Genomic DNA, 25497 nt, shown 5'->3' with positions numbered 1-25497 from the left:
CACTGCAGAAGAAGCATTCACAAATCCTCCACATTTTAACAATGTTTGTATTATTTCTTGCAATTGTTTAATTAAATCCTGTGTAAACAGATGAGCTTATTTGCTTGGTCCTAATAGTTGTAAAATTTGGATATTTTGCATACTGACAGTTACAAATACTTGTATTTACCAAGTAATATTATTTCCATAAAAATTCCTTTATGCTAAAGAGAAAACTGATTTATTCTTTATGGAAACATACTATGGTCTTTGTTCCCATGGTTTTTTTTATAGCCAGAAGTATTCACAGATTGCTGAGCATCGTTAGGAAAAGGAATGAAAATGAAGCACAGAGCACTGTCACTCTCTGCTCAGAGCTTGGTTACATCTTCATACACAGCTCCATGTCTGCGTTTTGAAGGCAGTCATCAAAAAAACTGGTCCAGATAAGATGAATCCAATTCTGAAAAATGTGCAATTCCTTTAGGGAGTAATTCCACAGTTAAGAGCCAACACTAAGAATCAAAATTAGAGACATGAGCAAAGATGTTTATAGACAGAAATATATATAATATAGTACGATTTATTTTAAAAATTAGAAATGGCTGGGTACATTGGCTCATGTCTGTAATCCCAGCACTCTGAGAGGCCAAAGAAGGAGGATTACTTGAGCCCAGGAATTAGAGGCTGCAGTGAGCCAAGATTGTGCCACTGCACACCTGCCTGGGCAACAGAGCAAGACCCTGTCTCAAAATAAAATAAAATAAAATAAAATAAAAATTAGAGACAGTTCAAATGCACAGTAATTGTTTACTACTTAAATTTTAGTATATTCATGCTATGAAAATACATGCAGTAATTAAAAATGATGATGTAAATTTTATGGCAATGAAATGGAGTATATCAAAAATATAAGTGAAAAAAGATTATAAAAGCCACATTATTTTTATAATCAGAAAAATAATACAAATGAAAACTAATAAAGTACAAAAATATGGTTTAGCAAAGACAGTAAGATGGCATATAAGAAACTAAGAGGCTATTCTATGACTTTAAGTCACTCATTCAAAAATATTACTGCATATCAGTACAAGTTGGAAAGAGGCTTAAAAAAATTCATACCTTTCTGCCTTTGAAGCATTCACAATTTAGAAGAGTATTGTCCAGTAGAATTTTCTGCAATAACAGAAATGTTCTCTGTACTGTCTAATATAAATAGCTGTTGGGCACTAAGAATATAGTTAGTGTGAGTGAAGAATGCAATTTTACATTTAATTTTATTTTAATTAATTTAAATAACAGTAGCCACATTTGGCTACTAGCTATTGTAGTTGAAAAGATGCACATGGAAATAAATAATTACAATGCTCTAGTGCTAGGGAAGCACAGAGAATGGAGATATTAACTTCGTTCATAAAAAGCCTCCAAGAGGGGATACATGTTGAGCAAAGTCTTACGTATAGATAGAAATTCATTCTGGAAGGAAGAGCATTTCAGGCAGAAGACACTGCAGTGGCAAAGGCATAGAGTTATGATGGGCTTGGCATTTTAAGGGAGGCACAGTATAAAGAGATAGAAAAAAGAACCCACTTCAAAAAAAGATAAACAAAAACAGGCATTGCTCATTACCCATCAAGAAAGATGGTCAGAATAAAGTCCTTAGAATGGCCTATTATTTGAAAAAACAAAGAAGAAAGGTGGGCAAAATACATAAAGATTTGGTGAACAAATCCGGGAATATTAAGATATGTAGAAAGGAGTCATCTGGGTGCATCTCTAAGGGCATAATGTCAGACTTCAGATAGTAACTTTCAAATCTGGTATCTCAGGGTAGAAGGAGCACTCGCCAGGCACAATGCTAGAAGCTTTTATACACTTTATCTTATTTAATCAATCAAAAGACCTCCATTTTATTGAAAAGGAAAGTGAGGCTCTGAAGATAAGTAAATGTTAGTAGCCACACATTGGCTATTAGCTTCCCAAGAACACATAGTTAACAAACGGCTGAACTTGGTTCAAACTCATGACTAATGACTACTACTAAAGCCCTATTTTCATGATATAATGTTACCCTCCACCCAGGAAGATGTTTAAACTGAAATAGAAACACCCTGAAATAGAATGTAGATTCTAAGAGATTATTGTAAAAGATTTATAGATCATTTCCAAGCTCTAATGGTGACATTCCAAGGGACAACTACCATAGTGATTAACTCTGGATTGTCTGCCAAAAATGGTAGGCATAGGTGGCCTCCTCCAGGCCATTGTTTGAAATGGTCTTAGAAATCTGGATGCCACAGATTGCTAGAATCAACAGTCGCAAATGGGGTGCCAATGTCCATAGTCCCCTAGACCCAATTTACAAGGGTGCTACCCAGTGACAAAATCACAAGTTCCTAAAGCTTGTTAATGCTGTCTGGCAGTTCTCTACAGGTGTAAAGTGTCTTGAATTTTCCAAATTCCGCTTCATGGATTAGCATCCTTGTCATTGTACCTTTCTGAACCTTCTTCACATTCCACCCAATAGCCTTGGTAACTACATAAACTGCCTATACTGTGAAGATTTCCAACATCTGTTTCACTCTACTTGTGGGAATTCCTGCTAGGTTTTCCTAACATTGAACTTAATTCCCCACCACCCACTGCCCCACCAACTAGGACAAAAAGAGAAGACCAGGGAAACATTTGAGGAAGAGAGAAAAAGAGAATCTTATTCACCGACATTGCAGACACAGTATCAATTCTCTTGTGTTAGAAGTCTCCTATTTCCAGTAATAAACATATTTGAGACCTGACATCTCTTACAAGACTAGTATCTCTCATTTTGGGGTTTGGGAACTTTCAGCAGATGAATAAACACAGAAGACTCATACCTGGAAGGAGATTACTAAGTAGTTCCACCAAAAATATGCAACAAGCAAAGCACGACTACCAAAAGGATAAGAAAAGGCAGCAGAGGAAAGGGGTGAATGCACCATGCTTACTGGAAAGACATTAATGTTATCATTATGGAAGAATTACAAATCAGGAATTTTCAATTTGGTGTAATTTTCATGTAAATTACTTTATAGTTTCGTGTACATTATAAGGATAAGGGTGGGGGTAGCAGAGCAGCATCGCGTTTTCCAACACTGTGTCCTCTGAAGGTCTTAATTATGCCCTGGTTCCACCCCAGCAGAGCTAAGAGATAGAAACATGAGGACCTGAGGAAGGAGGATTAGCCAAATATTGGTAGCTGGGATCCTTAATTAACTGAACTCATTTTTCTGAGCTCTACTCTTCAGAGAAATACAATAAAATAGGTGTAGGGGTAATACTTCCTAATAAAAGTAGCCTTCTCAGTGAATAGTCTCATTAATTAAAGCAATAGATTCTAGTGCTGAATTCTTTTCTTATAATTTTTTGTACATATTTTACATAAATTTATAAGTGTGACTAGTAGAACTATTTTTGTTTAAGTACAATCTTTCTCGCCCTCCCTCCACTTTTTCTGCTTGGCTCTTCGTCTGCTCAGCTCACATCAATGCCCACATTGTCTACCAGTAATCTCACCTACTAACTTATGTGTGTGCACCCACATTTTACTAGAACACATACACACACACACACACACACACACACGGAGAGAGAGAGAGGAAAGAGAGAGACAGACAGACAGACATGGCATTTTAGATACTATTTATTTTATAAAAATAAGATTGTATTAGACACACTTTAATATATCTGGCTTTTGTCAATACATCATGACAATCTCTCCAATCTCTGTAGGGTTCTAATTGAATCTTTTTAACAGCTACAAATCATTCCATGCTGCAGATACTCTAATGATCTAATGTGGCTATTTCTTTTTGCCGCAGGCTTTCACTTTATCAACTATGCTATAATAAACACTCTTACACTATGGTTTTTTATCTCTGGGATAGATTTCTAAGAGTGAGATTGCTGGATCAAAGGATAATATAGTTCTTTTTTCTTTCTTTATTTTTTAAAGAGATGCCACTAGACTTTGTTTCTAATTTGTCAAATGACCTTGAGTACTCACTTTTCCTCCCTGGACCTGGAACTCTGCTTTCTAACTGATAAGGCAGGCATGTGGGACTATAGATGACCTTGAACTCCTTTTCATATTGTCATGTACTTCTCTGCTTCTGCGCTAGCACCCACTGCCCTGTGTTTTGCTGCAGTGAAGTGAGAATCGTCATTACTGCTGACTCAGGAACAAGCGTCCTGCCTGTCTGAGTCATGGAATTTTGGACCTACATTTTGCACAGACTGATTATTTAGCTGAACCACTGATTTCCAAGTATGAGCTCTTCTGAAATGCTATGATGAGGGATGCTTGCTTTGATTAACTTGTGTTTCCCTGACACCCCTGAGTTCAGATAACTGAACAGTGAGGCTGATTATGAAGCTCAAAGCTTCTGCCCTTTCTTTATATTGAAATTTACCTTCATCTAAACAAAAGGTGCCTTAGGAAAAACTCATAGCAGCTTCTGTATTTGAGCACTTTTCCAGGATGCTCCTAATTTTCATTTAGTAAAGGTAAATACTTGATTATTGGGAGACCAAACACTGGATGAGGAGGGAGAAATGTTGTACAATCATTACATATTTTGTAAGGTTTTCTATTCTGCGTAAGTCTACCCATATTAAACCTTCTGGCCCAGGAAGAGGGATTTGTCTTATTTGCTAATTCTGAGGGACTTCAAACATATGTTTCCTTTAGACTGAATAATATTGTTAACAATAGCTTATTGAAAGTATGCCGGGTAGCCAATCTCAATCTAGGCACTTTACTTTGCATGCATTCTTTCGTTTAATCCTCAGGCCACCCTTAAGGTTAGGTTAATTTCTTTGTTGTTGTTGTTTTTTGAGATGGAGTCTCGCTCTGTCGCCCAGGCTGGAGTGCAGTGGCGCCATCTTGGCTCACTGCAACCTCCGCCTCCCGGGTTCAAGCTGTTCTCCTGCCTCAGCCTCCTGAGTAGCTGGGACTACAGGTGCGTGCCACCACATCCAGATAATTTTTTGTATTTTTAGTAGAGACGGGGTTTCACCGTGTTAGCCAGGATGGTCTAGATCTCCTGACCTCATGATCCGCCCGCCTCGGCCTCTCAAAGTGCTGAGATTACAGGCGTGAGCCACCGCGCCGGCTGAGGTAGGTTAATTTTTATTATGCTCATTTTACTGATGGGGAATTTTCTCCAAGGTCACAGAGCTAGGAGGTGGTGCAGTGCGTCTGCAGAGCCCACATTCTTAGTACAGAACAACACTGCAATGGATCTGGGCAGTAGTAGACAAGTGGGACAAAAATACCGCATGGCTTCTTGACTATCGGCCATGTCACCTGAAACCCACACTGAGCCCTCACATCCATCATCTATGGAAGTTGTCGGTGTTAACGACTCCCATGTTAAAATCACATAAACATAGACACAGGCGCTCATACTCTATCCCTCATATGGTGGATGGAGAGGAGCCAAGACAGACCGGGGCTCAGAGCTAGGCTCTGCCCGCTGACCCTGGACGCGTTTCTTCGCCTGTCAGTCGCGCTGGCAGCTCTTTCTCGCATGCTGCCCTGAGGACCAGAGGAGGCTGGTGCCACAGGGCCCCGCTAACGCCAGAGCAAGCGCTCGTAAAGCACCGGTACCTTTCCCTCCTCTCTCCTTCCTTGGTGCGAAGGAGGGCAGCGACTTGAATGCGCTAGGCCGCCCTCTGGGCCCTCTCCTGTCTGGGTTGCAGCTCGCCTTTCGTGTCTTGGCAGTAACACTGGCGTCAGGACTGTCACCGGATAGCCTGTTTCTCAGTAGGCTACCCCCATACAACAGAGTGGACAGGAGTTTTCAAAAATATTTATTTGCTTATCTGCAAGGCAGGAGGGGAGGGAACAAAGTGATCGAGGACAAAATCAATTACTATTTTTCATCTTTGACAAAGTAATTAAGGCCCTAGTGACTGGCTAATTCAAACCGAATGGCTGCGCGGTGATGGATGCGGATTTACGGCCTCCTTGGCTGCGGCGCGCTGGGCCGGATTATCACTAGAAACAGGCGTCCGCGCAGGGCGGGGGAGGAGGCCCGCGTCGAGAGGACGTGCGGCCCGTCTTCTTCTTCTTCTTTTTTTTTTTTTTAAATACTGCGGTTCCATCCTCTGCGCTTCGTAGGCGCTGACACACACCCATACGCACGACCTGCTGCCCCAGGGCCTGGCTTCCTGCCTCCGAATGCTCTCTCCCGCCCCTGAACCCCAACCTTCAAGCCGGGCTGGTGCCCGCCCCTCCGCCCCCGCGTTGGCCTCATAGCGACCCCTCCAGGCCTCTCAGTTCCAGACCCCTCCCTCCATTCTCCACGCAGCCCCTCCCTTCTAGAATCTTGCGGCTGAAAGTGGGGGGAGGCGGGGAGTCCTAATAGCACCTCCGCCAAACCCCGCAGCCGTTCCTGCGCGTCACCCGCCTCTGCAGAGCCTGACGCGCGGCAGGCCCCGCGCAGGAACCCCAGTGCTCACTGGGCCAAGGAGGGCCAGCGGATGAAACGTCAGGCCTGGGGGCCGAGCGGGGGCGCTGGGCGTCACTCAGGCCCAGGGCCTCAGCTGGGGGAAGTGAGCAGGCCGGCAGGATTCCGCCGCCTCTGCGCAGTTCTCCCCCTTCCTCCCGGGGCAGCCAAGTCTGTGCGCCCTGGAACGTCCGGGCGCAGCGTAGACGCTCCATTCGCACCTGGCCCTTTGCGGGGGCTGCTCAAATGCAAATTGGGAAACTGGCCAGAACCTTCCAAAGTCGTGACTGTCCCTCGGGGAAGTCGGCCGGGGAACCGCAGAGGGAGGCCTACACCGATCTTTGGGCGCGCCTCGTGGTACTGCTCCGGCCGATCGCTCTCTGAGCCCGAGCCTGCCTGCCAGGCCTGCCTTCTACAGTTCTCGCATTCGTCTTGAGCCCTCTCGGAAACTGGGGACTGTTTAGGCAGAAACACTCGTAGGTCCCCTTGGCCTCCCCCAACATGCCAAGAGCCTGCGGGCTGCTTCTCAGCGCCAGCTGGAACTTGAGCAGGCACCCCTGCGGAATTCTCAGTCCCACCCACTCAGACGACCCTCCTCCAGCCAGAGCCCACCACGGCCCACGCTACCCTCTTAACCTTCATTCCCGACCTCGCCCTACGAGCCGGCCCTGGGAGAGCGCGACTGACCCCAGCGACAGCCCGGCGGGAGGTGGTTGGGATCTTCTCCAGGGTTCAAAAGCGACTTTCTGAGCCCCAACTTCCTCAGCTTTGCAATTGGTATAGTTTCTGAAAGGCTATTGCTAAATCTAACCGGGATAATTCATGGATAGCCGTTGCACAATGATTGAGTATTGAGATCTCAATAGACGTTAGCTCAAAACTGCAATAAAAAGCGACCTGAAATCCTCAAGGCGTCTCCAAAGAAAGATCTCCTCCTCCTGTCCCCACCAAAGGCAATACAGACCGTGTGTCCCCAGCCAGCTGCCCTTTAGAGGGGCTAGGGGGGAGAGCCAAACAGCGGAGACATCCAAACACTCTCGGGCTCTCCAGAGGGGCAGGAGGGTGCCCCTCAGTGCCCCCGGCGCCCGCCGCAATCTGCCACTGCAGCCTACGCCTGCGGCCGCCGCCGCCGCGACATTGTCCTCCCGCCGCGTGGGGACTGCCCAGCCGCTTGCGATGGCGCGCACCCCGAGGCAGTGGGCTGGGCTGTTGGCAGTAGGGAAGGGACAACGTGCTGTCTGTAGCTCCTCATCCTCAAGGCCAGGGGTTCCCCGAGCTAGACCGGCAAGGAAGGAGAGAAGGGAAGCATTTTGCTGATAATCCCCTTCTAGTCTCCAAACTATACCTTCTTTGTAAAGGCGTTTTCTCCTCTTCTGATTATAGCTATTGCATTGTACCAACAAGAAAGTCCATCTTTTTATCGCCACGGCCACCCCCAATCCCATCCCCTCCACGGTACGGTTGAACATCCTGGCATGGCTTTCCAGATTGCCAGATCTCTTCCCCCCCTTCCCCCCATTGCTGGGCATCCCGATTTGGACGGTCTCTAAGGTCCCGCGCTGCCAAATGAGGCCTGGCTCTGGTAGGATTGTATTGAAAGGACTATAAAGAAAGAACGGGTTTCCCTTGACTTTGAAAGTGACATAAGAACTAGGTCTGTGTTGGAAAAACTTCGTTTTTATTTCTCTAAAACGTCTTCAGAAAAGCTTAAAAAATGCAATGAAAACGGTTATACTCAGAATTTTCTCGATTGTGTTAACAGAAATAGGAACAGAAATACTAGATCTCAATTTTTAAGCAAAAAACCCAGGACTCCTCCAAGGCTCACTGACTGGAAGGGTAGTGATGTGAGAATCTGAAGTCCACATACATGCTAGGTAGGTACACCTTGATAAATGCAGGATCCATGCCTGCTTCAGTCATCGCAGAGCTGTGGGGCTATGCGCAGACCCTCAATCTCTTTCGGATTAATATTTTCGGAATCCCTGAAGATAAGGGGAGAGAGCAATGGAATCTAGTGAAAGGGAAAGAGAAGACAGTGATTTAGCTGCCTCCCCCTACCTCTACAGCCCGATCCACTCTGTTGGCGGCTGCGCCTTGCCTTGGGTGCAGTGGGACGTGTCCCTCCCATGTTTCCCTTAATTAGGAGGAGGCAAACTTCTGTCTTCCCCTCCTGCCCGTTTCGGTTTAGTAATCAGACCACATGAGTCACGCCAAACACGCAGCCCCCTCCCGCTGGAGTGACAACTGGCCAGCATACTCTAGGCTGTTGTCCCTTTAAAACTTGAATCCAAGGGGGTAATGATTTATCAAACTTGTATTATCAAGAAAATGTCAAACCAAGGGCACCTTGCTTTGCACTGACGCAAACCCGGCCTTTCCCAAGGAGATATAGAAAGCGCCTCTCCTGCCGAAGCCAAACCCAGTTTTGTCAATAGCGGGTTTCACCCTCCACCGGTTCAATCTGTTGCCTGTGTCAGACATGGTGAGTGTTTGCTTTTGTTCTTTCAAGAGGAAAGGGGGCTGAGGGGATAGGGAAAGCAGATTCGTTTTGGCTGTTTCTTTTGGAGATGTCTGTGCATTGGGTGGGGGGTAACGGGGCGACGAGGAGAACAATTCTCGCAGCCCTAGGTATTTGTACTTGTGAGCGTCACCTGAGGTCGCAAAGAGGTTTCCTAGGCTGTAGAGCTGAGAGGTTGGCTGTGGCTCCTAAAGACCCCATCCCGGGCACTGTCCTCGGTGCTGAAAAGCCAGATGCCGGTACAGAGGCGAGTTGCTCTGGGTCCTAGAGGCTACTGAGGCAGATGCTGGCTGAAGCCGAGTTACTTAGATTTGTGCAAATTGAGGAGTTCTATTTTGCGTGTTTGTGAAAGGGGGTTAGTCGAGAAGAGTGCGGTGGAGGTGAAGATAATAGGATTATTCTTACAATGTAATAATAATTATCGGTGCTAATGTTTAGGAAGCCCTGAAAGATAACACGAGGGGAGAAAGTGGATAGAAAAACCACGGCTGGCAGTTCTTTTCATTTGAAAGTGAATTGGGCAAAAGCGAATAAAAATTAGTCATGAGTTTTGGTACTCAAGCAAGCTAGAGTTGTGAAGGATGTTAGACTCCTGTGAATAGTTATGCAAAACGAAAAACCCAAACAAAAGAACAAAAAAACTTTGCATATTCTTTTACATGTCTGGGAATCTGGAAGTGAATACAAGTTGTGTAAGATAACAAACCTAGTTACTACTCTGTGTCTTAAATTTAGTTTATTATCGTTGTAGGTTTTTCTGTGGTTATTTTGGTGGCGATTCTTAACCTTGTCTTTGCTACCTGGCGGGAGGAGGTGGGTTGTGGAGCGCTGGGACTCAACCAATTTGGCCTCAAGGGCTCGCAGGTGCCAGGGCATCAGCTTTGTGGCCACAGCTTGTCTATGGGGGAAAAAGGCAATGTGCATTGTTGAATGACAAAGGAAATGGGGCGGAAAATTAAAGAATCTTTCTACAGTGGTGATGGGGATGCGGGCACCCACAGCTGTGATGTGAAATCCAAAGAGGGAGGGGAGCTCATGACTCTAGGGCTATTTCCACTCCCCCTTTACCCTTACAAAATTACAATTCTGCCTCTTTTCTTAGTTCATCCTCCACTAGGGAGGGAATATTAGCTTCTTTTTGTCATCTGGTTATTGGTGAAGCGGGCAAATTGAGAAATACTGATTGCAGCCTTTCTTTAAAAAAAAATTCAGATTCCAATTTGCTTCCCTAGATACTGTGTCTGGACCGAGATTGTGCTTCCCCAGATATTGTGTCTCCATATGTAGATACAGGTATTTTAAAAGCTATTGTGACTTTGTTTTGCACGAACTCGACATTGTGTTTGCAGGATTGCAGTGCTTCCAAGGAAATGAATAAACAGCCAGCCAACAGCCCGGAGGCGGTGGCGGCGCAGGTCCACCCGGATGGCCCATGCGCTCCCAGGACGAGCCCGGAGCAGGAGCTTCCCGCGGCTGCCGCCCCGCCGCCGCCACGTGTGCCCAGGTCCGCTTCCACTGGCGCCCAAAGTTTCCAGTCAGCGGACGCGCGAGCCTGCGAGGCTGAGCGGCCAGGAGTGGGGTCTTGCAAACTCAGTAGCCCGCGGGCGCAGGCGGCCTCTGCAGCTCTGCGGGACTTGAGAGAGGCGCAAGGCGCGCAGGCCCCCCCACCTCCTGGGAGCTCCCGGCCCGGCAACGCGCTGCACTGTAAGATCCCTTCTCTGCGAGGCCCGGAGGGGGATGCGAACGTGAGTGTGGGCAAGGGCACCCTGGAGCGGAACAATACCCCTGCTGTGGGCTGGGTGAACATGAGCCAGAGCACCGTGGTGCTGGGCACGGATGGAATCACGTCCGTGCTCCCGGGCAGCGTGGCCACCGTTGCCACCCAGGTAAGCAGGTTGCATTCGGCCCGCACAGTGTCCTGCTCTCCAGCTGCGCGAGAGAGGCCAGCCGGGCCGTGGCGGGTGCACGTATGCTGATGGGGAAACCGGTTGGCAGTGCCAGGTGATGGATGCGGGAGGCGGCTTTGGGGCTTCGGAAGCTCGCACTGCGCTGGGGTCAGCAGTTCAGGGCGCGAGGGCTGCAGTGACCCTGCCAGAGGGGCCACGACCTGCCCCTTCCCAGCCTTGGCTGTAGCGGGAATACAGGTCCAGATCCACGAAGCAGTTGAGGCAGATAGTTCCACCCTTTTATGCAGACAGACTCCCTCTCCTGCCAATGACTGTCTTTTCTTTTCAAAAATAATTTCTTAATTAAACAAAAAGAGGGTTAAAATTCAGAACAAAGCCAGGTGGTGGTGGCTGGGGGTGGAGGGGTAGGAGGATAATAGTATAAGTTTTGTAGCCTTTACACTGCCAGTTACGCTTATTACATGAGAACTCATTTGATGCGAGGTAGGTTTACCTGAGGCTACTGAAGCTTAAGCTTTGGGGCCTGTCCTTTGCGTGGGCCCTTCCAAAACCTGGTGTCTACTTTTGCCGTAATTTTCGATTTTTTTCCCTAAAGTAACCTCCCTCAATTGTATAAGCTTCAGGCCCCACCAATCTTAATCCCCTTTTGCATTTGATCCTTTACCACTTAATTAGAGGCGTGAAAAACCCACAGAGCAAATCCCAATCCTTGGGTTATGAATAAAGGCAGCTTTTGCTGGTGGCCTGCTATCTCATATAGGCTTTTGTTCTCTTCCATTTCTGTCTCATCTCTCTCCTTCCTTCTCTGATCTCTTCTTTCTTCTGTCCTTTTTCATCAACTTCAGCTCTTCCCTTCTCACTGCCTGCCTTTCTGCTATTTCCTCTCCTCTCCTGGCCTCAGGGGCTATGCATATATCCAGCAGTGGGGCCTGGACCAAAATTCGTGCCTGTGTGAGGTTTAGGATTTATACAGCCCTTCTATCCTTAGTCACTCTAGTGTTTGCACATACACACACACGCGTACACACTCACACTTATCCACAGGCCCACATAGCAGGAGCTTGTGGTGTCAGAACTAGAAATAAACACAGAATTTCCCACTTGCCTTTCCTTTTGGGGTCCACATCTGGAGTGTTTTTCTATGTGTATTATCTGCCTCTGACAGCATGTATCCCACAGTGTGACCCCAGGTGGAGCAGAATATTTGTTTCACTTGTCTTGTTTAACCTCCGCACTGCGGCAGAAGGAGCTGGAACTCCCACCCTTTGCAGCCCTGGAAGGATTGAAGGGTGGGATTAGGAATGGAGGTGGTCTGTGTGTGGGAGGATTAGAGGGAGGATGTTAAAGATGTTTGATTTCTGGAAGTACTTATTTTCAGCCCTGCCCATCTTTCTGATTGTGCCTTTCGGACACTCACCCTGGTCCTTTCTCCCTCCCTAAGACTTCTCCTGACAGCTGCTGCTGTGTCCTCCACAGCCTGTAGAAAAGTATGAGCTCTATCAGGAGGTGAAGAGTGACTCAGGAGGTGGAAACTGTGCGGCGGCCTGAGTCCCTGGAAAGCTTTGTGCAGTGTCTAGGTGTCCTGAACATTTTCAGAGTTTATTTGGGGTTGTCTCCCCCCATTTTTCCTGCTTAGTAGGGAGGCATTCCAGGACCAGGCACTGCCCCAAGAAAGCATCTTAGTGTGAGCTTGAAGAAATGGGCCTCAAAGATTCATAGACTGCTGGAGCTGGCAAGGGCTTCAGGGAACAGTTATTCTAAGCCTCTTTTACAGATGAGACACGGAGGTTCAGAGAGAGAAGGTGGCTTGCCTGGGGTTATCCAGCTGGTTACTAGTAAAATTTAGACCAGAACTCAAGGTTCTAGATGACTTGTCTCTTCCCATATCAACCTTTTTTGTTTGTTTGTTTTCCCTCTTGTTTCACCTTCAGATCTCCCTCCTGCCCATCTCCCTTGCATTAGTCTTGAAGGATGCCTTCTTAAATTAGTTGACCAGGCAGGTTCTGGTTTGGTCAAGAAAGTAAGGCAGGGGCTCCGGCTGGCTTCGGCATTGCAGCTCTCTTTCTGGTCTTGGCACACACTCTAAAGGAAGAAACGGCTGAGGAGGGGGTGTGGTGAAGGCTTTTTTTGTGGGAGAGGGTTAATTAGGAACCTGCTTGCTGGGAACTCCAGGCATGATGTTGGGGGAGCCTGCTTGCCAAATAAATTCTTGGTGAGGGGTTGGGGATGGAGGGACCTGCTTGCAATCACCTTACAGGTCCAAGGTTTGGGGAGAGCTGCTTGCTGGTGCGCCCTGACTGTATGATCTGGGAAAGAGGGGTTTTGGGTCTGTTTAAGATGGATCTTCAGATCAGAATTGAGGACCTGCTTGCTGACTGACTCTCAGTGCAGGGTTGAGGGGTGAGGTCCATGCTTGTAGATGCATCCTTTCTTTAGATTTGGGGTCCTGCTTGCCGATGCATCCTCGGTTGAAAAGTGGGAGCCTGCTTGCTGGGAAGGACCCCCAGCGGGGGGAAGGGTGGAAGGGGCCTGCTTGTGGACCTACTCGGGGCTGTTATCGACAATGTGCTTTTCCGCCCCCAGGAGGACGAGCAAGGGGATGAGAATAAGGCCCGAGGGAACTGGTCCAGCAAACTGGACTTCATCCTGTCCATGGTGGGGTACGCAGTGGGGCTGGGCAATGTCTGGAGGTTTCCCTACCTGGCCTTCCAGAACGGGGGAGGTATGGCTTTTCCGCTCTTTCCGCCTGCGGCGGGGCGGGGCGGGCACCTGAGGGTTGGGTGGGACAGGAGCCCTCAGGCAGGGCCGCCGGGCAGGGAGGCTCAGGACAGCTTCCTCAGGCTCCAGCCCTACACCTCGTAGGCGTAAGTGCATAACCAGAGGGCGGGGGCGACCATAATCTATGGGCATTAGATCCCGGAGTATCTTATCTAGAGAGGGGCGCAAGGGAGGAGTGAGGCCCCACAAACCCCCACTGACCCAGTTTTGTGGCCTAGGTCCTGAGCCACGTAAGCACGGGTGCTAGCGGTCAAGTGTTCAGAGAGCGGCGGCCCTCCGGGCATCCAACGAGGTTAGAGCCAGCAGCTGTACAGTCCTGGAGCCCTGATTCAGGATTATATCCTGTCCTCCTAGGGGATTCCTTAGGCGAGCTAGGAGGTGAGGGGGAAGGGGTTGAGGCTGTGCTGTCAAAAACCTCTCAGAAGTGCCTGCCCCCATCCCCACCCCCCGCCTTCTTCTGCTTCTTGAAGCAGAACATATTTTGATTTTAGTAAAATCGTACAGCGAAAACAGGTTTCTTTCATTTGCACTAAATTGGGGGAAGACGCTGCTTTTGAAGGAAAGCCGTTTCAGAGATGGGGAGGACTCTAGTTAGGCTTGCATCGGCTGCTGGACCACTATGCTCCCTTGTACCTCTTCTGTACCCACCGAGGAGGGACCTGGCACATTCAAGATCCCTCTGGCCCTCCCAACGTTTAGGTGCCGCGGGGCCAGCCGCTGTCTAACAATAGGAATTTGAACCTAGAGCCCCGTCCCACATCTTCTCAACTGGACCGAAGGGACAAGCAATGCACTTCTTCACCCCATAGGTCAGGCATTTTAAGAGTTTTTGTTCTTTTGTTTTTGTCTCTTGGGTCCGCTTCAGGCGGAATTTGTTGCAGCAGAACGGACAGGTGCTGCACCACCCGACGGTTAAAGCGCAAAACATAGGCCACTACTCCCCTCCTCTCCACTTCCAAATTAGGACACTTTGACAAGTACTTATGAGGACCGCAGAGCGTTTGCCATCGGGGGTGCCCTGAAAACAGTCCAGGTACCGGCCACACGAATAGAGGCACCCAGATAGGTTCCCGTTTGGTTTTCCGCAGGGCGCCCTTAGGCCGGGATGCTACAACAAGGCTTCCAGTGACTAGAAGGGGAGTGGGTACTCAGGGTAGTGGATGGGGAAGGAGTTACAGCAAAAGGAGGTTGGCCCGCGCAAGTGCCCGCGCTTTGCCCGCCCGGGATCTGCGAAGAGCGGGGGAGCAGATCTCAGGCCTCCGGAGGAGCCAGGCTCTGCGATGGGAGGCAGCCTGTTCCGCACTGCGGCTCGACGCCCCACAGCCCTCGGTGCGGGGTGGAGGGCTCGCCGCTCCTTTTCAGGAGCAGAGGAGGACGGCACAATCCCTGTCTTGAGAGGATAAAGCAGGACCCCGGTTTTACTGCCCAGCAGCCCGTGGCTGCCCCTGGGCCTTCCTGGCTTGGAGAGTCCCGGGCAGGAAAGGTCCTGCCATCAAACAGGAAGTGCGGAGGGGCGGGAGCATGAAGAGTAGACTGGAGAAAGATCAGTTTTCCCTCCGCTGAGGCCAGCGTTCTGCGCTCGCGCATCTCCAGTACCCACCTTGACTCTGGCCCATGCAGCAGCACGTTCTGGTCAAAACCTTCTCAAAAATCATGACCATTCCCCAAGTCCCTCCCAAACAACCTCAAAGAATGTTGAAGGGAAAGAACCCTAGAGAAGTCTCAGCGACTCTATGGAGGCCTGCCAAGTACTATTGCCCTAGACGGGGCATTTTGAGGAATAAAGAGATGCAGCGCAAACAACATTAGGGGCTCACAGACTGAATAAGGCACTTACATAAAAATTATCAAGTGATCGGTGCCTGGAGCAAGGTACTGTGGGGACACAGCAGGGAGACTTCTTGGAGGAGGAAGCATTTGAGTTGACCTTGAAGGATGGAAGGAACTTCTCATATGGAGAAGGGCGTTGAGAAGTGTGTGATGGTGATGGAGATGGGTTTAGGAAGAAGGATGGGTATCCCCCAATGGCTGTCTGGCAGAGCCTGCCCAACTCCTGGAGTTTAGCTTAGAAGATTTTGAGTCCTGGGAGGGCTGAGGCTCTGATAAGATTTCACCAACCTGAATCCAGTAGTGAGTCAAAGGCATGGACTGGTTGAGCTCTGGGAGGGCTTAATTTTGGGAAATTGAAGTGCTATAATAAAAAAAGAAAATAATAAAACCCCATCAGCACATATCCCTAGCCATCTGCCAGTGGAGAATTGATATAAGGAGTGTATTTGCATGGGTACCCTTATACTTTTTGGAGGAGGGCTCTTAAATATATGTGGGTGACTGTTGCTGAGAAAGGACATCAAAGGCTTCTTCAGGAATGGAGCTAAATTGTCCTTTAGTTCTTTGAGAGGGAGCCCAGCCCCCAACCCAGAGGGTTAAGGAGGGCAGCAGCCTGCTTTTGCCTCCCAGGGCTCTCACTCCCCACTCTCTTTCCAAGGTGCCTTCCTCATCCCTTACCTGATGATGCTGGCTCTGGCTGGATTACCCATCTTCTTCTTGGAGGTGTCGCTGGGCCAGTTTGCCAGCCAGGGGCCAGTGTCTGTGTGGAAGGCCATCCCAGCTCTACAAGGTGAGTTCAGCCTGCCGCTCAGCCTCCTCAGGCCTTTTCTTACTCTGTCCCCTCTGGCACCATGCAGCCCCAGGGAGGGAGACCTGCCTTTGTGGTTAATAAGACTAACTCTTTCCTTCCTTTATATGGTCCTTCTGAATAATGGCCCAAGATCACCTCTGGCATTGTTGAGCTCCCAGCAGAATGCCTTCATATCCCTGGTAGACATACAGTCCACTCTTCTATTAGTGCATCCATTCTGTACAAGAGAGCCTAGACCTCGGTCCCCACCCTATGCCCAACTCTAAGAATTCCATAGCATTTAAGATGGAATGAACCCCTGGAATTTTTGCTTCTGCAGGCTGTGGCATCGCGATGCTGATCATCTCTGTCCTAATAGCCATATACTACAATGTGATTATTTGCTATACACTTTTCTACCTGTTTGCCTCCTTTGTGTCTGTACTACCCTGGGGCTCCTGCAACAACCCTTGGAATACGCCAGAATGCAAAGATAAAACCAAACTTTTATTAGGTAAGTTTGGAAATATCTGCTTTAGGTGTGTGTATTCTAAACTATCCATTTATTCAGCAAAATAATTGAAAATATATTATGCATGCTAGGACCTATACTAGGTTCCCGGAACACAGAGATTACATCAAACTATCAAATATACTTAATTCTAACATTTAAGGAGCTCCTGGCCCAGAGGAGGGCGTAATCTAATTTTTGTTTGCTTACGAATTGCTGAAATCTTTGTTAAAAATGCAGGTTCACAGGCCCACAAGATAGTCTGATTTATAGATTTGGTTGGGTTCAGAAAATTTGCATTTTAACAAGTCGTTGTAGAATCTTATTTTGTTTTATAGTGTTTCTTAGACTAGCAGCATTACCTGGATGGTGGTTAGAAGCCCCGCCCTAGCCTTTCTGAATGAGATTTGCATTTTAACTAGGTTCCCAGGTGACTTATCTGCACGGTACAATTTGAAAAGTGATGGTCTAATTCCTAGAGTCCAGGAGAGTGATCCTGGGGCCAGACTTCCCAAGATACTGCTGAGTGCCTGAGGTGAATATGGGAGTGGACCCTTAGACCACTCTGATAAAAATGGAGTGTCTAGAAGAGGGCAAGCTACCGGGGAGTCAGAGAGTGTTCCTGGAAGATGTCTCAGATGTGAAATAGATTGAGACTTGAGGCCTTGGCGGAAAGTGTCAGCTTCTTGGGTCAAGGGCAAGAGAGTGAATGTGAGAAGTAGGGCAGCTATGTCAGAAAGTCTTTCTTGTCTATATCTCTGTCACTGACTGTATGTATGTCTGGGTCAAGTAAGTTCTCTCTGGATCTGTTTTCCTTCTCTAAATAATAGAAATAAAAATGTTCTTCCTCTACCTACCTTATGGGGATTGCTGTAAGAGAAAAGAAATGAAGGGTGTGATACAGTTGCAGAAGTATATAACTCTACAAATAAAAGGTGCTAGTAGCAGTCACTTTGGAAGCTCTGGTCATTTTAAAGGGAACCTAGAAACAAGTAGTTTCTTCTTTCCCCAGTAGATCTGTTAATTCTCCTCAGCTAGGTCTGTGCTGAGACCAGCTTCCTGTGATCTCTGTATGATTGGCTCTTAGTGTTGCTCTCTGAAACCAGCTTTTTTCATGATGGAACTAGGACATTATTTAACCCTTCAAGTATATTAAGGGCAAAAAGATGAATTCTTCCCTGTCGCAGACCCAGAAAGATGCCATTCTTTTCTGCATTTTCTGCCATGAACATGTGTTTATTTTATAGTATCTCTCTCTCTCTCTCTCTCTCTCTCTCTGTGTGTGTGTGTGTGTGTGTGTGTGTGTGTATTTAAAGCAGGCTGAGCATGTTGACTGGATCAGGCACATGGGTGGAGGCGCAAGAGGCACAGAAGCCCCTGTCCCTGGCTTCCAGTCTGGCTCATCATTGCCTGGGAGACATGAAAGGCAGAGCAAAGATATGACACAGCTCAGCTCCTACTCATCTGGTATAAACCATTAAAACGATGCAAGCTCTGAGCACAAGGAAACAATGTACATTTTTCACGCTGATTGTTTCCTGCGAGTATATGACCAGGCTGAGCAGATGCTATCTCATTCTTACCCAGTGTTTTAATTTTTTTATTTTGGTGAAAAGAAAAAAAAGGTGTCAATCCACACTCTTTCTTTGTGCAGCCCCTCCATCTGTCATTCTCTGTGTTATCAGCACATGAGTGTGTTCTGTTCCTGGGGCCAGGCTATCCCTTGCAGGGGTATTGGTCCTTTGGAATTCTGGGGTGACTTAGAAAAGTTGATGGTGGCCTGACTTGCAGAGCCCCACTGCTCTGCTGGACAAATCAGGAGTCTAGACAACGGATATTCCCAGGCTGTTTCCCAAATGGTCATATTGAGCAACACTTCCTTAAGAGATGGATAAACTCTTTCCCCAGCATTTTCCACCAATTGCCTTCCAGTCTCACCTTCTCTTTCACAACCCCATAACTACCCACACCCTGCGACTGCTGGGTAAAAGGACTCATCCCAGGAGAGGGGCTGAATGGCTAGCTATTGTGACCTTCTTGTGCAGCTTGGAGCTGCCCCATGACACTCTCAGTGCTGCAAGGGACACATTCCATGGGGATACCAGGCAACCATACCCACTCCAGCCCCAGAGGAAAGCCCGGGATCTGTGGGTGGGGAGAGGCAGCGTCTGCCACATCTTTCTCTGATGCAGGTTGTAAGAGAGGCTGCCGTCTTTAGGGTGACTCAACTCTCCAAGTATCTGTAATGGAGAATGACTAGTCTGTGCCCTGTCAGGTGAGACCAGCGGCTTTACGTGAAAATAGGAGCTAGCTGGGTCGCGTAAAATAGGAACAACATAAATACCATTTCTATTTCTGGAATGGCTTCATTTTCATTACAACTTTAATTAAACGATTCCTTTTCTCCCTGGTCTTTCATGTGCTTTCATTTGTTAATAATTGCCCGAGTAAAGAGAATCCCATTCCACAGCTTCCAATTTAGCACGATCATTATCGCTGTTCTTTGTTCGGGGTTGCGGGGCCGCAGAGCTCTCTGATGAGATGGCCCCTCATTCCCTTGCCGGTGGACTCGAAGGCGCTGGGCGCTGGGAAGCATGCTCCTGCCGCCCGGTGGTGGGAGGGGATATTGCAGGAGGCTTGAGGCTGCGGAGCGAGTGAGTGGGGAGCCTGGGAGCCCTGCTGCATTGCTGCAGGAAGGGTGACCTTGTGCTGCTGCGGTGGCAGTGATCTACAGACATCCAGAGACGCTCTCTAGTGAGGCTGCCTGAGTGCTTCACAACTGCAACTTGGGAAGCTAGAGATTTGGTGTTTGACCTCGTGTTAGTGATCTCTCCAGTCTTGGGTGGACGTAATGCTTGGCAGGAGGGTGAGAAATAACTTATGTGCTTATTTACAGGACAGAGATATGGAGTGTTCTTTAATTGTCTTCATTCATGTCACTGCTGGGGGAAACAAAAGCTTTCCTGGTAAATATTTGCTAATGATTGGGTGGGAATCCTCCTGAAGCTGTTATTTGATTAAAGAAGATACTTTGAATAGGAAGATATTTTTAGGCTCTGAAGTGGAGATTCTCAACCAGGGGAGATTTTGCAGGACATTTGGCAACGTTCAGAGACGTTTTTGATTGTTGCAGCTGGGTGGGCTCCTGGCCTTTAGTAGGTGGAGGCCAGGGATTCTGCTAAATATCCTGCAATGCACAGGACGGTCCCACAGCCAAGAATTATTAAAGCTGTCCTTGCAGCGTTAACAAGAATTCTAGACAGAAGTATTGTTATAATCAGCATTAATCAGGCTGTGCTTGACTCATTTCCTTGAAACCAAAAGTTGAGTAACACTACATACATTTGCATCCCCATTGCTCCTATAGGTGAGATTTCTGATGTTACAATCATAAGGCTTTTGCTTAAGAATTGCTTAAGCAGATCCTGAATTCCAGCAAAACAGCTGATGCCAACCAGTTTAAAGACTCCTACCAGCTTTAAGCAGGGGTTCATGCTTGTAATCCCAGCACTTTGGGAAGTCAAGGTGGATGGATCACTTGAGGCCAGGAGTTTGAGACCATCCTGGGCAACCTGGCAAAACCCTGTCTCTACTAAAAATAAAAGAATTAGCTGGAAGTGTTGGCACACACCTGTAATCCCAGCTACTTTGGAGGCTGAGACATGAGAATCACTTGAACCCTGGAGGTAGAGGTTGCAGTGAGCAGAGATTGTGCCACTGCACCCCAGCCTGGGTGACACAGTGAGACTGTCTCAAAAACCAACAAACAAACAAATGAAAAAACGTTCCCACAGAGGAACTGAATCAGTGTGAGAATACATTTCTTCATCTCTCTGTCCCAGGACTTCACCTTGCGCTCTTCAACCTACTCCAAAACCCCAGCTCCAAACTCTTTGGGGAGATGGATTTGAGGTTTCCTCCTATCTCCTTGTTCAGTGGCTCTTAAGATTAAACCTCTTTCTCTGCTGCAGCGAAGGAAACTCTATTTGCTTCCTGTGAGTATATGACCAGGCTGAGCAGATCCTATCTCATTCTTACCCAGTGGTTTATTTGTTTATTTATTTTGGTGAAACCAAGGTGTCAATCCCCACTCTTTCTTTGTGCAGCCCCTCCATCTGTCATTCTCTGTGTTATCAGCACATGAGCGTGTTCTGTTCCTGGGGCCAGGCTGTCCCTTGCAGGGGTATTGGTCCTTTGGAATTCTGGGGTGACTTACAAAAGGCCCTCTTCTCTTAATTAAACCTCTTTCTCTGCTGCAATGCAGTGTCTTGGTGATGTATTGACTCACTGTGCCTGTTGGGCAATGGACCTATTGCGGTTACTTTATCTGACCCCAAATGCCATTAGTACAGCTATTGAGAAACCTTGGTCTAAAGAACTACTGAAAGGGAAGGGATTCTTATTATTGTTTCCATTTTTACCCAACATTCTAAGAAATTCTGCGGTGTGTATGGGAAGCGGTAGGCAATCTATGGCAGGCAAGTGGCCTTGGAGATGATGTTGAAGACTAGAGATACTCTCTCCAGAAAAAGCCATAACAATGATGATTGAGTTATGGCTAACATTTATTGAGTGCCAGCTGTGTGCCAGGCATCGTGGGAAGGTTTTTCATTTGTGATCTCTCGTCATTTAGTCCTTACTGCAACCCTGAACAACTATGACCAGAAAATGGAGGCTTGGACAAATGGAACTCATTCAAGCTCTCGGGAGTAGTGAAACGTCTGAACTCACATTCTTGCCCACTATGCTCTTCCACAGAGAACATAAATTGGGAGTCCATGCACCAGATCAAGCCTGCTTCTTAAAATTATTTATTTATTTTAGAGAAAGGGTCTCATTCTGTTGCCCAGGCTGGAGTGCAGTGGTGCAATCACAGCTCACTGCAACCTTGAACTCCTGGGCTTAAGCAATCCTCCTCCCTCAGCCTCCTGAGTAGTTAGGACTATAGATGTGCAGTACTGCACCTGGCTAATTTTTAAAATCTTTTGTACAGATAGGGGTCTCGTTATGTTGCCTAGGCTGGTCTTGAAGTCTTGGGCTCAAGCCATCCTCCTGCCTTGGCTTCCCAAACTGTTGGGATTACAGGTGTGAGCCACTCTGCCCAGCCACTTTTTGTTATTGTTGCTCATGGTATTTAAAGACAATTTTAACACATTCCATATTTTTAAATGGAGATATTTCATGTAAGTTTATAGATTTTCTGCATCTTTTGCCACAACATCTGGAAAAGCTTGGCACTGATTGGCTGGAGTGCTCTCTGGTTGGCCACAGTCCCCACCTCTCTCTATTATTTTCCAATTTTATGCCTTCCTTATTTGTGTCATCATCCTGGCTTCTGTAGGTGTTTGAATTTATAATCCCTGCTCCCTATTCACACTGGAGTGCCTAAAGTCATTGACTCCAAAGAGAGAGCTTGTTACATCCTGGCTTGATGTATGACCTTGGCTAGCCACTGCGTCCCTCTGTGCCCCAGTTTTCCTTATCTGTAACATAGAGATAGTAACAGTACCTTCTCATAGGGGGTGATGTGAGGCTTAAATTAGTCAATGCATGTAAAGTACTTAAAACAGTGCCATAAACGTGGTAACTGCCATATAAGCGTAAGTTGTTGTTGTTATTATTACTATGTGCTCTTTTGCAAAATAATGTCCTTTGGGATTAGTCCTGGTGGATTCTTTATTTAAGGTATTTGTCGGCTTCTCTGTATTTTTAAATCTCTTAGAGAGGCATTGTAAAATGGTCAGAAAGACTTCAGATTCTTCCTATTTAAAATGACAATAATAATATATACCTCCTGGGTTTTATGAGGATTTCATGAGATCATCATTAAAGTGTTCAACACAGAGCCTGACATACTAAAACTCGCAGGTTAATTTCCTTTCTCCATCCCTGCCTACATCAGGCCTTCTCAACCTTGGTACTACTGATGTTTTGGACTAAATAATTCTTCTTCTTCTTCTTCTTCTTTTTTTTTTTTTAAAGAGACATGGTCTTGCTTCATCACCCAGGCTGGGAATGTAGTGGCATGATCATGTCTCACTGCAGCCTTGCATTTCTGGGCCCAAGCAATCCTTCTGCCTCAGCCTCCCACGTATTTAGGACTACAGGTGTGTACCATCACGCCTGGCTTAAGGACTGAACGATTCTTTGTTGTTGGGGCTGTCCTGTGCATTGTAGGATATTTAGTATTAGCATCCCTGGCCTCTACTTATTAGATACCAGTAAGCACCAGGTCCCCGAGGTGTGACAACTAAAAATGTCTCCAGACTTGCCAAATATTTCCTGGGGAGAAAATTCATCCCCAGTTGAGCACCATGCTGTTAGGTCCTGTGGCAGGATCCGCGGCAGATGGCGTGGTTGCTGCCTCTGCTTACCCACGTGAGAGTAGAAAGTACACAGCACGTGTATCCTAGAGTACTTGTTAAATGTGGTGCCAGGCTGTGGCTCCAAGGTGAACTTCTTAGAAAGCCTTCTGTAGCAGTATCCTTCAGGAGGTCTGTTTATTTTCTAATTAAATTTGTTTCAGCAATTTATTTATTTTCTGCAGAGCCATAAGGATCTGGGTTCGAATCCTGATTCTCTTCCTCATAAGCTGTGTGGCTTCAGTAGAGTTACCTACCTTTTTAAGCCTGTTTCCTTATTTTGAAAATGGAAGACTATAGTACCTCCTGCATAGGCTGTTGTGAGGATTAAATGAGATAACGCACGCAAAATGCTTGCCCACCACATAGAGAGTGCTCTGTAAATGCCTTTGTCATCAGTACAAGGTGCAGCTGTGGGGACTGGGGAATCTGATGGAGAAAACATAATTCTTTGGTTCTTTTATTAATATATCTGGCTTTGCCCAGTTAATACTTTCCTGAAGTTACTCTCCAATATTTGCAAATGTTTTTGGCATTTGTTTTTAAACTGCTGCAGAGAGACACATCTCTGTTTTCTGTACAGATTTCACTGTGTTTCTATTCTGTCCTCTCCTAAACAGATTCCTGTGTTATCAGTGACCATCCCAAAATACAGATCAAGAACTCGACTTTCTGCCTGACCGCCTATCCCAACTTGACAATGGTTAATTTCACCAGCCAGGCCAATAAGACATTTGTCAGTGGAAGTGAAGAGTATTTCAAGTAAGATGACTTTCTTTTTCCCTTTTTACCTTCTAAGAGAAACACAGTGAATTAATAAATATTCAATTTGCAGACCAGAGTTGTGGGTAGCCCAAGGGATGAGATCAGAGAGGAAGGTTTTTTTCCTGGTTTGGCTTCCAAGAGCAGATTGTCGTGTCTTGTGAGCCTGGAAAGCAGAGCTGGGTGAATGACGGCAGTAGGAGCAGAATCAGTGAGGCTATAATTCATGACGCTGATGAAAAGCCCATTTCAAAACCTTGATCAAGTGTGATCTAAGTGGACTGTCAGTTAACCAGATTATTTTTTCTTCCATATGCACTTGGCTTCAGGGAAGAGAGACAAAAAGAAACGAAGTCACGTTCAAAGTTTTAGTGTAAATAAGAACAAATTCATTTTTTTCCTTTTTTTACAGCTTTGCCTTAGTTTTGTACTTTTTAATATCAGTATTGCTAGACATTGGAGATTGAGGTTCAGGGATACTTGAAGATCCTCAGCTACCATTGGAAGATTTAGTGAAGTTCATAAAATTATTATTTTCTTTTCTCTCTTTTTTTTTTGAAATGGAGTCTTGCTCTGTTGCCCAGGCTGCAGTGCAGTGGCGTGATCTCAGCTCACTGCAAACTCTGCCTCCAGGTTCAAGTTATTCTCCTGCCTCAGCCTCCCGAGTAGCTGGGACTACAGGCTCGCGCCACCATGCCCGGCTAATTTTTTGTATTTTTAGAAGAATCAGGGTTTCACCATGTTAGCCAGGCTGGCCTTGATCTCCTGACCTTGTGATCTGCCTGCCTCGGCCTCCCAAAATGCTGAGATTACAGGCGTGAGCCGCTGTACCCAGCCATGAAATTATATCTTAAGGGAGATAAATGTAGACAGAGTTCATCATAGGATACATAAAGAGGGTTCTCTAGCTAAACTTTAATTCAGGGGTTGTAAATTCAAATGCACTCGGGCATGGCAGGAATATAAATGAGTAAAGTGAAAATAAGTGAGCTGATAGAGAGGGGTGAGGACTGTGGCAAACCAAAGAGGCTGCCTGTCACATGTAAGGGAGGCCACTGGTTCCCAGCTCCTCTGATCACTGCCTTGTGAAAATGTGGGGCAGTGCTGCCAGAGCTTCTATTTTACAATAAAAGATGGAAATAACATCTGGATTTTTATGTGATCTCTCCTATTTTAAATGGCAGCAAAATAATTCAAATAGAACATGGGGATCAAATAAAATGCATAAATCAATGAGCCTCCAGTTTGTGGCTTTCACTTAGATGATAACAAATGGTTGCTAATACCCCGACTCTTCTCCCAACTGTCATTATTTCCTATTCCTGGTTTTCTTTCCTGTAGACTCAGAGTGTACATAGTTGTTCCCTGCAGAACAGAAGGGAGAGTTACCTAATTAATTAAATAGTCCCCTTTGACCATAACTACCATGAGGGTATTAGGGTGGGCCTTTAATTCTCCCTGAGCGCTGAGCAACTGAGTCTGACCTGGTAGTACGATGAAATCTGAAAGACCGCCAAAAGCAGGTTTGCAAATCATTTTCCAGTACACTTAATCCATGCAGTCAGGTGT

The 25497-nt window shown here is 46.7% G+C and overlaps 1 protein-coding gene across 1 annotated transcript in view; it reads left to right on the top strand.

The window, feature by feature from the left end:
- Positions 1-10337: 10337 nt before the first annotated feature.
- Positions 10338-25497, top strand: part of SLC6A5 (solute carrier family 6 member 5) — a 60958-nt gene continuing 45798 nt past the window's right edge. The window contains exons 1-5 of the mRNA XM_055282143.2: positions 10338-10874; positions 13479-13617; positions 16162-16293; positions 16634-16807; positions 23787-23928. Of these exons, the coding sequence (XP_055138118.2) occupies positions 10359-10874; positions 13479-13617; positions 16162-16293; positions 16634-16807; positions 23787-23928 (1103 nt within the window). The 5' untranslated portion in view covers positions 10338-10358. The remainder of the gene's footprint in view (positions 10875-13478; positions 13618-16161; positions 16294-16633; positions 16808-23786; positions 23929-25497) is intronic.

Source organism: Symphalangus syndactylus, chromosome 6 (assembly GCF_028878055.3).
Source record: "Symphalangus syndactylus isolate Jambi chromosome 6, NHGRI_mSymSyn1-v2.1_pri, whole genome shotgun sequence".
Taxonomy (NCBI): domain Eukaryota; kingdom Metazoa; phylum Chordata; class Mammalia; order Primates; family Hylobatidae; genus Symphalangus; species Symphalangus syndactylus.
Note: the sequence above shows the minus strand (reverse complement) of the source record. Positions and strands in the feature narration are given on the sequence as shown.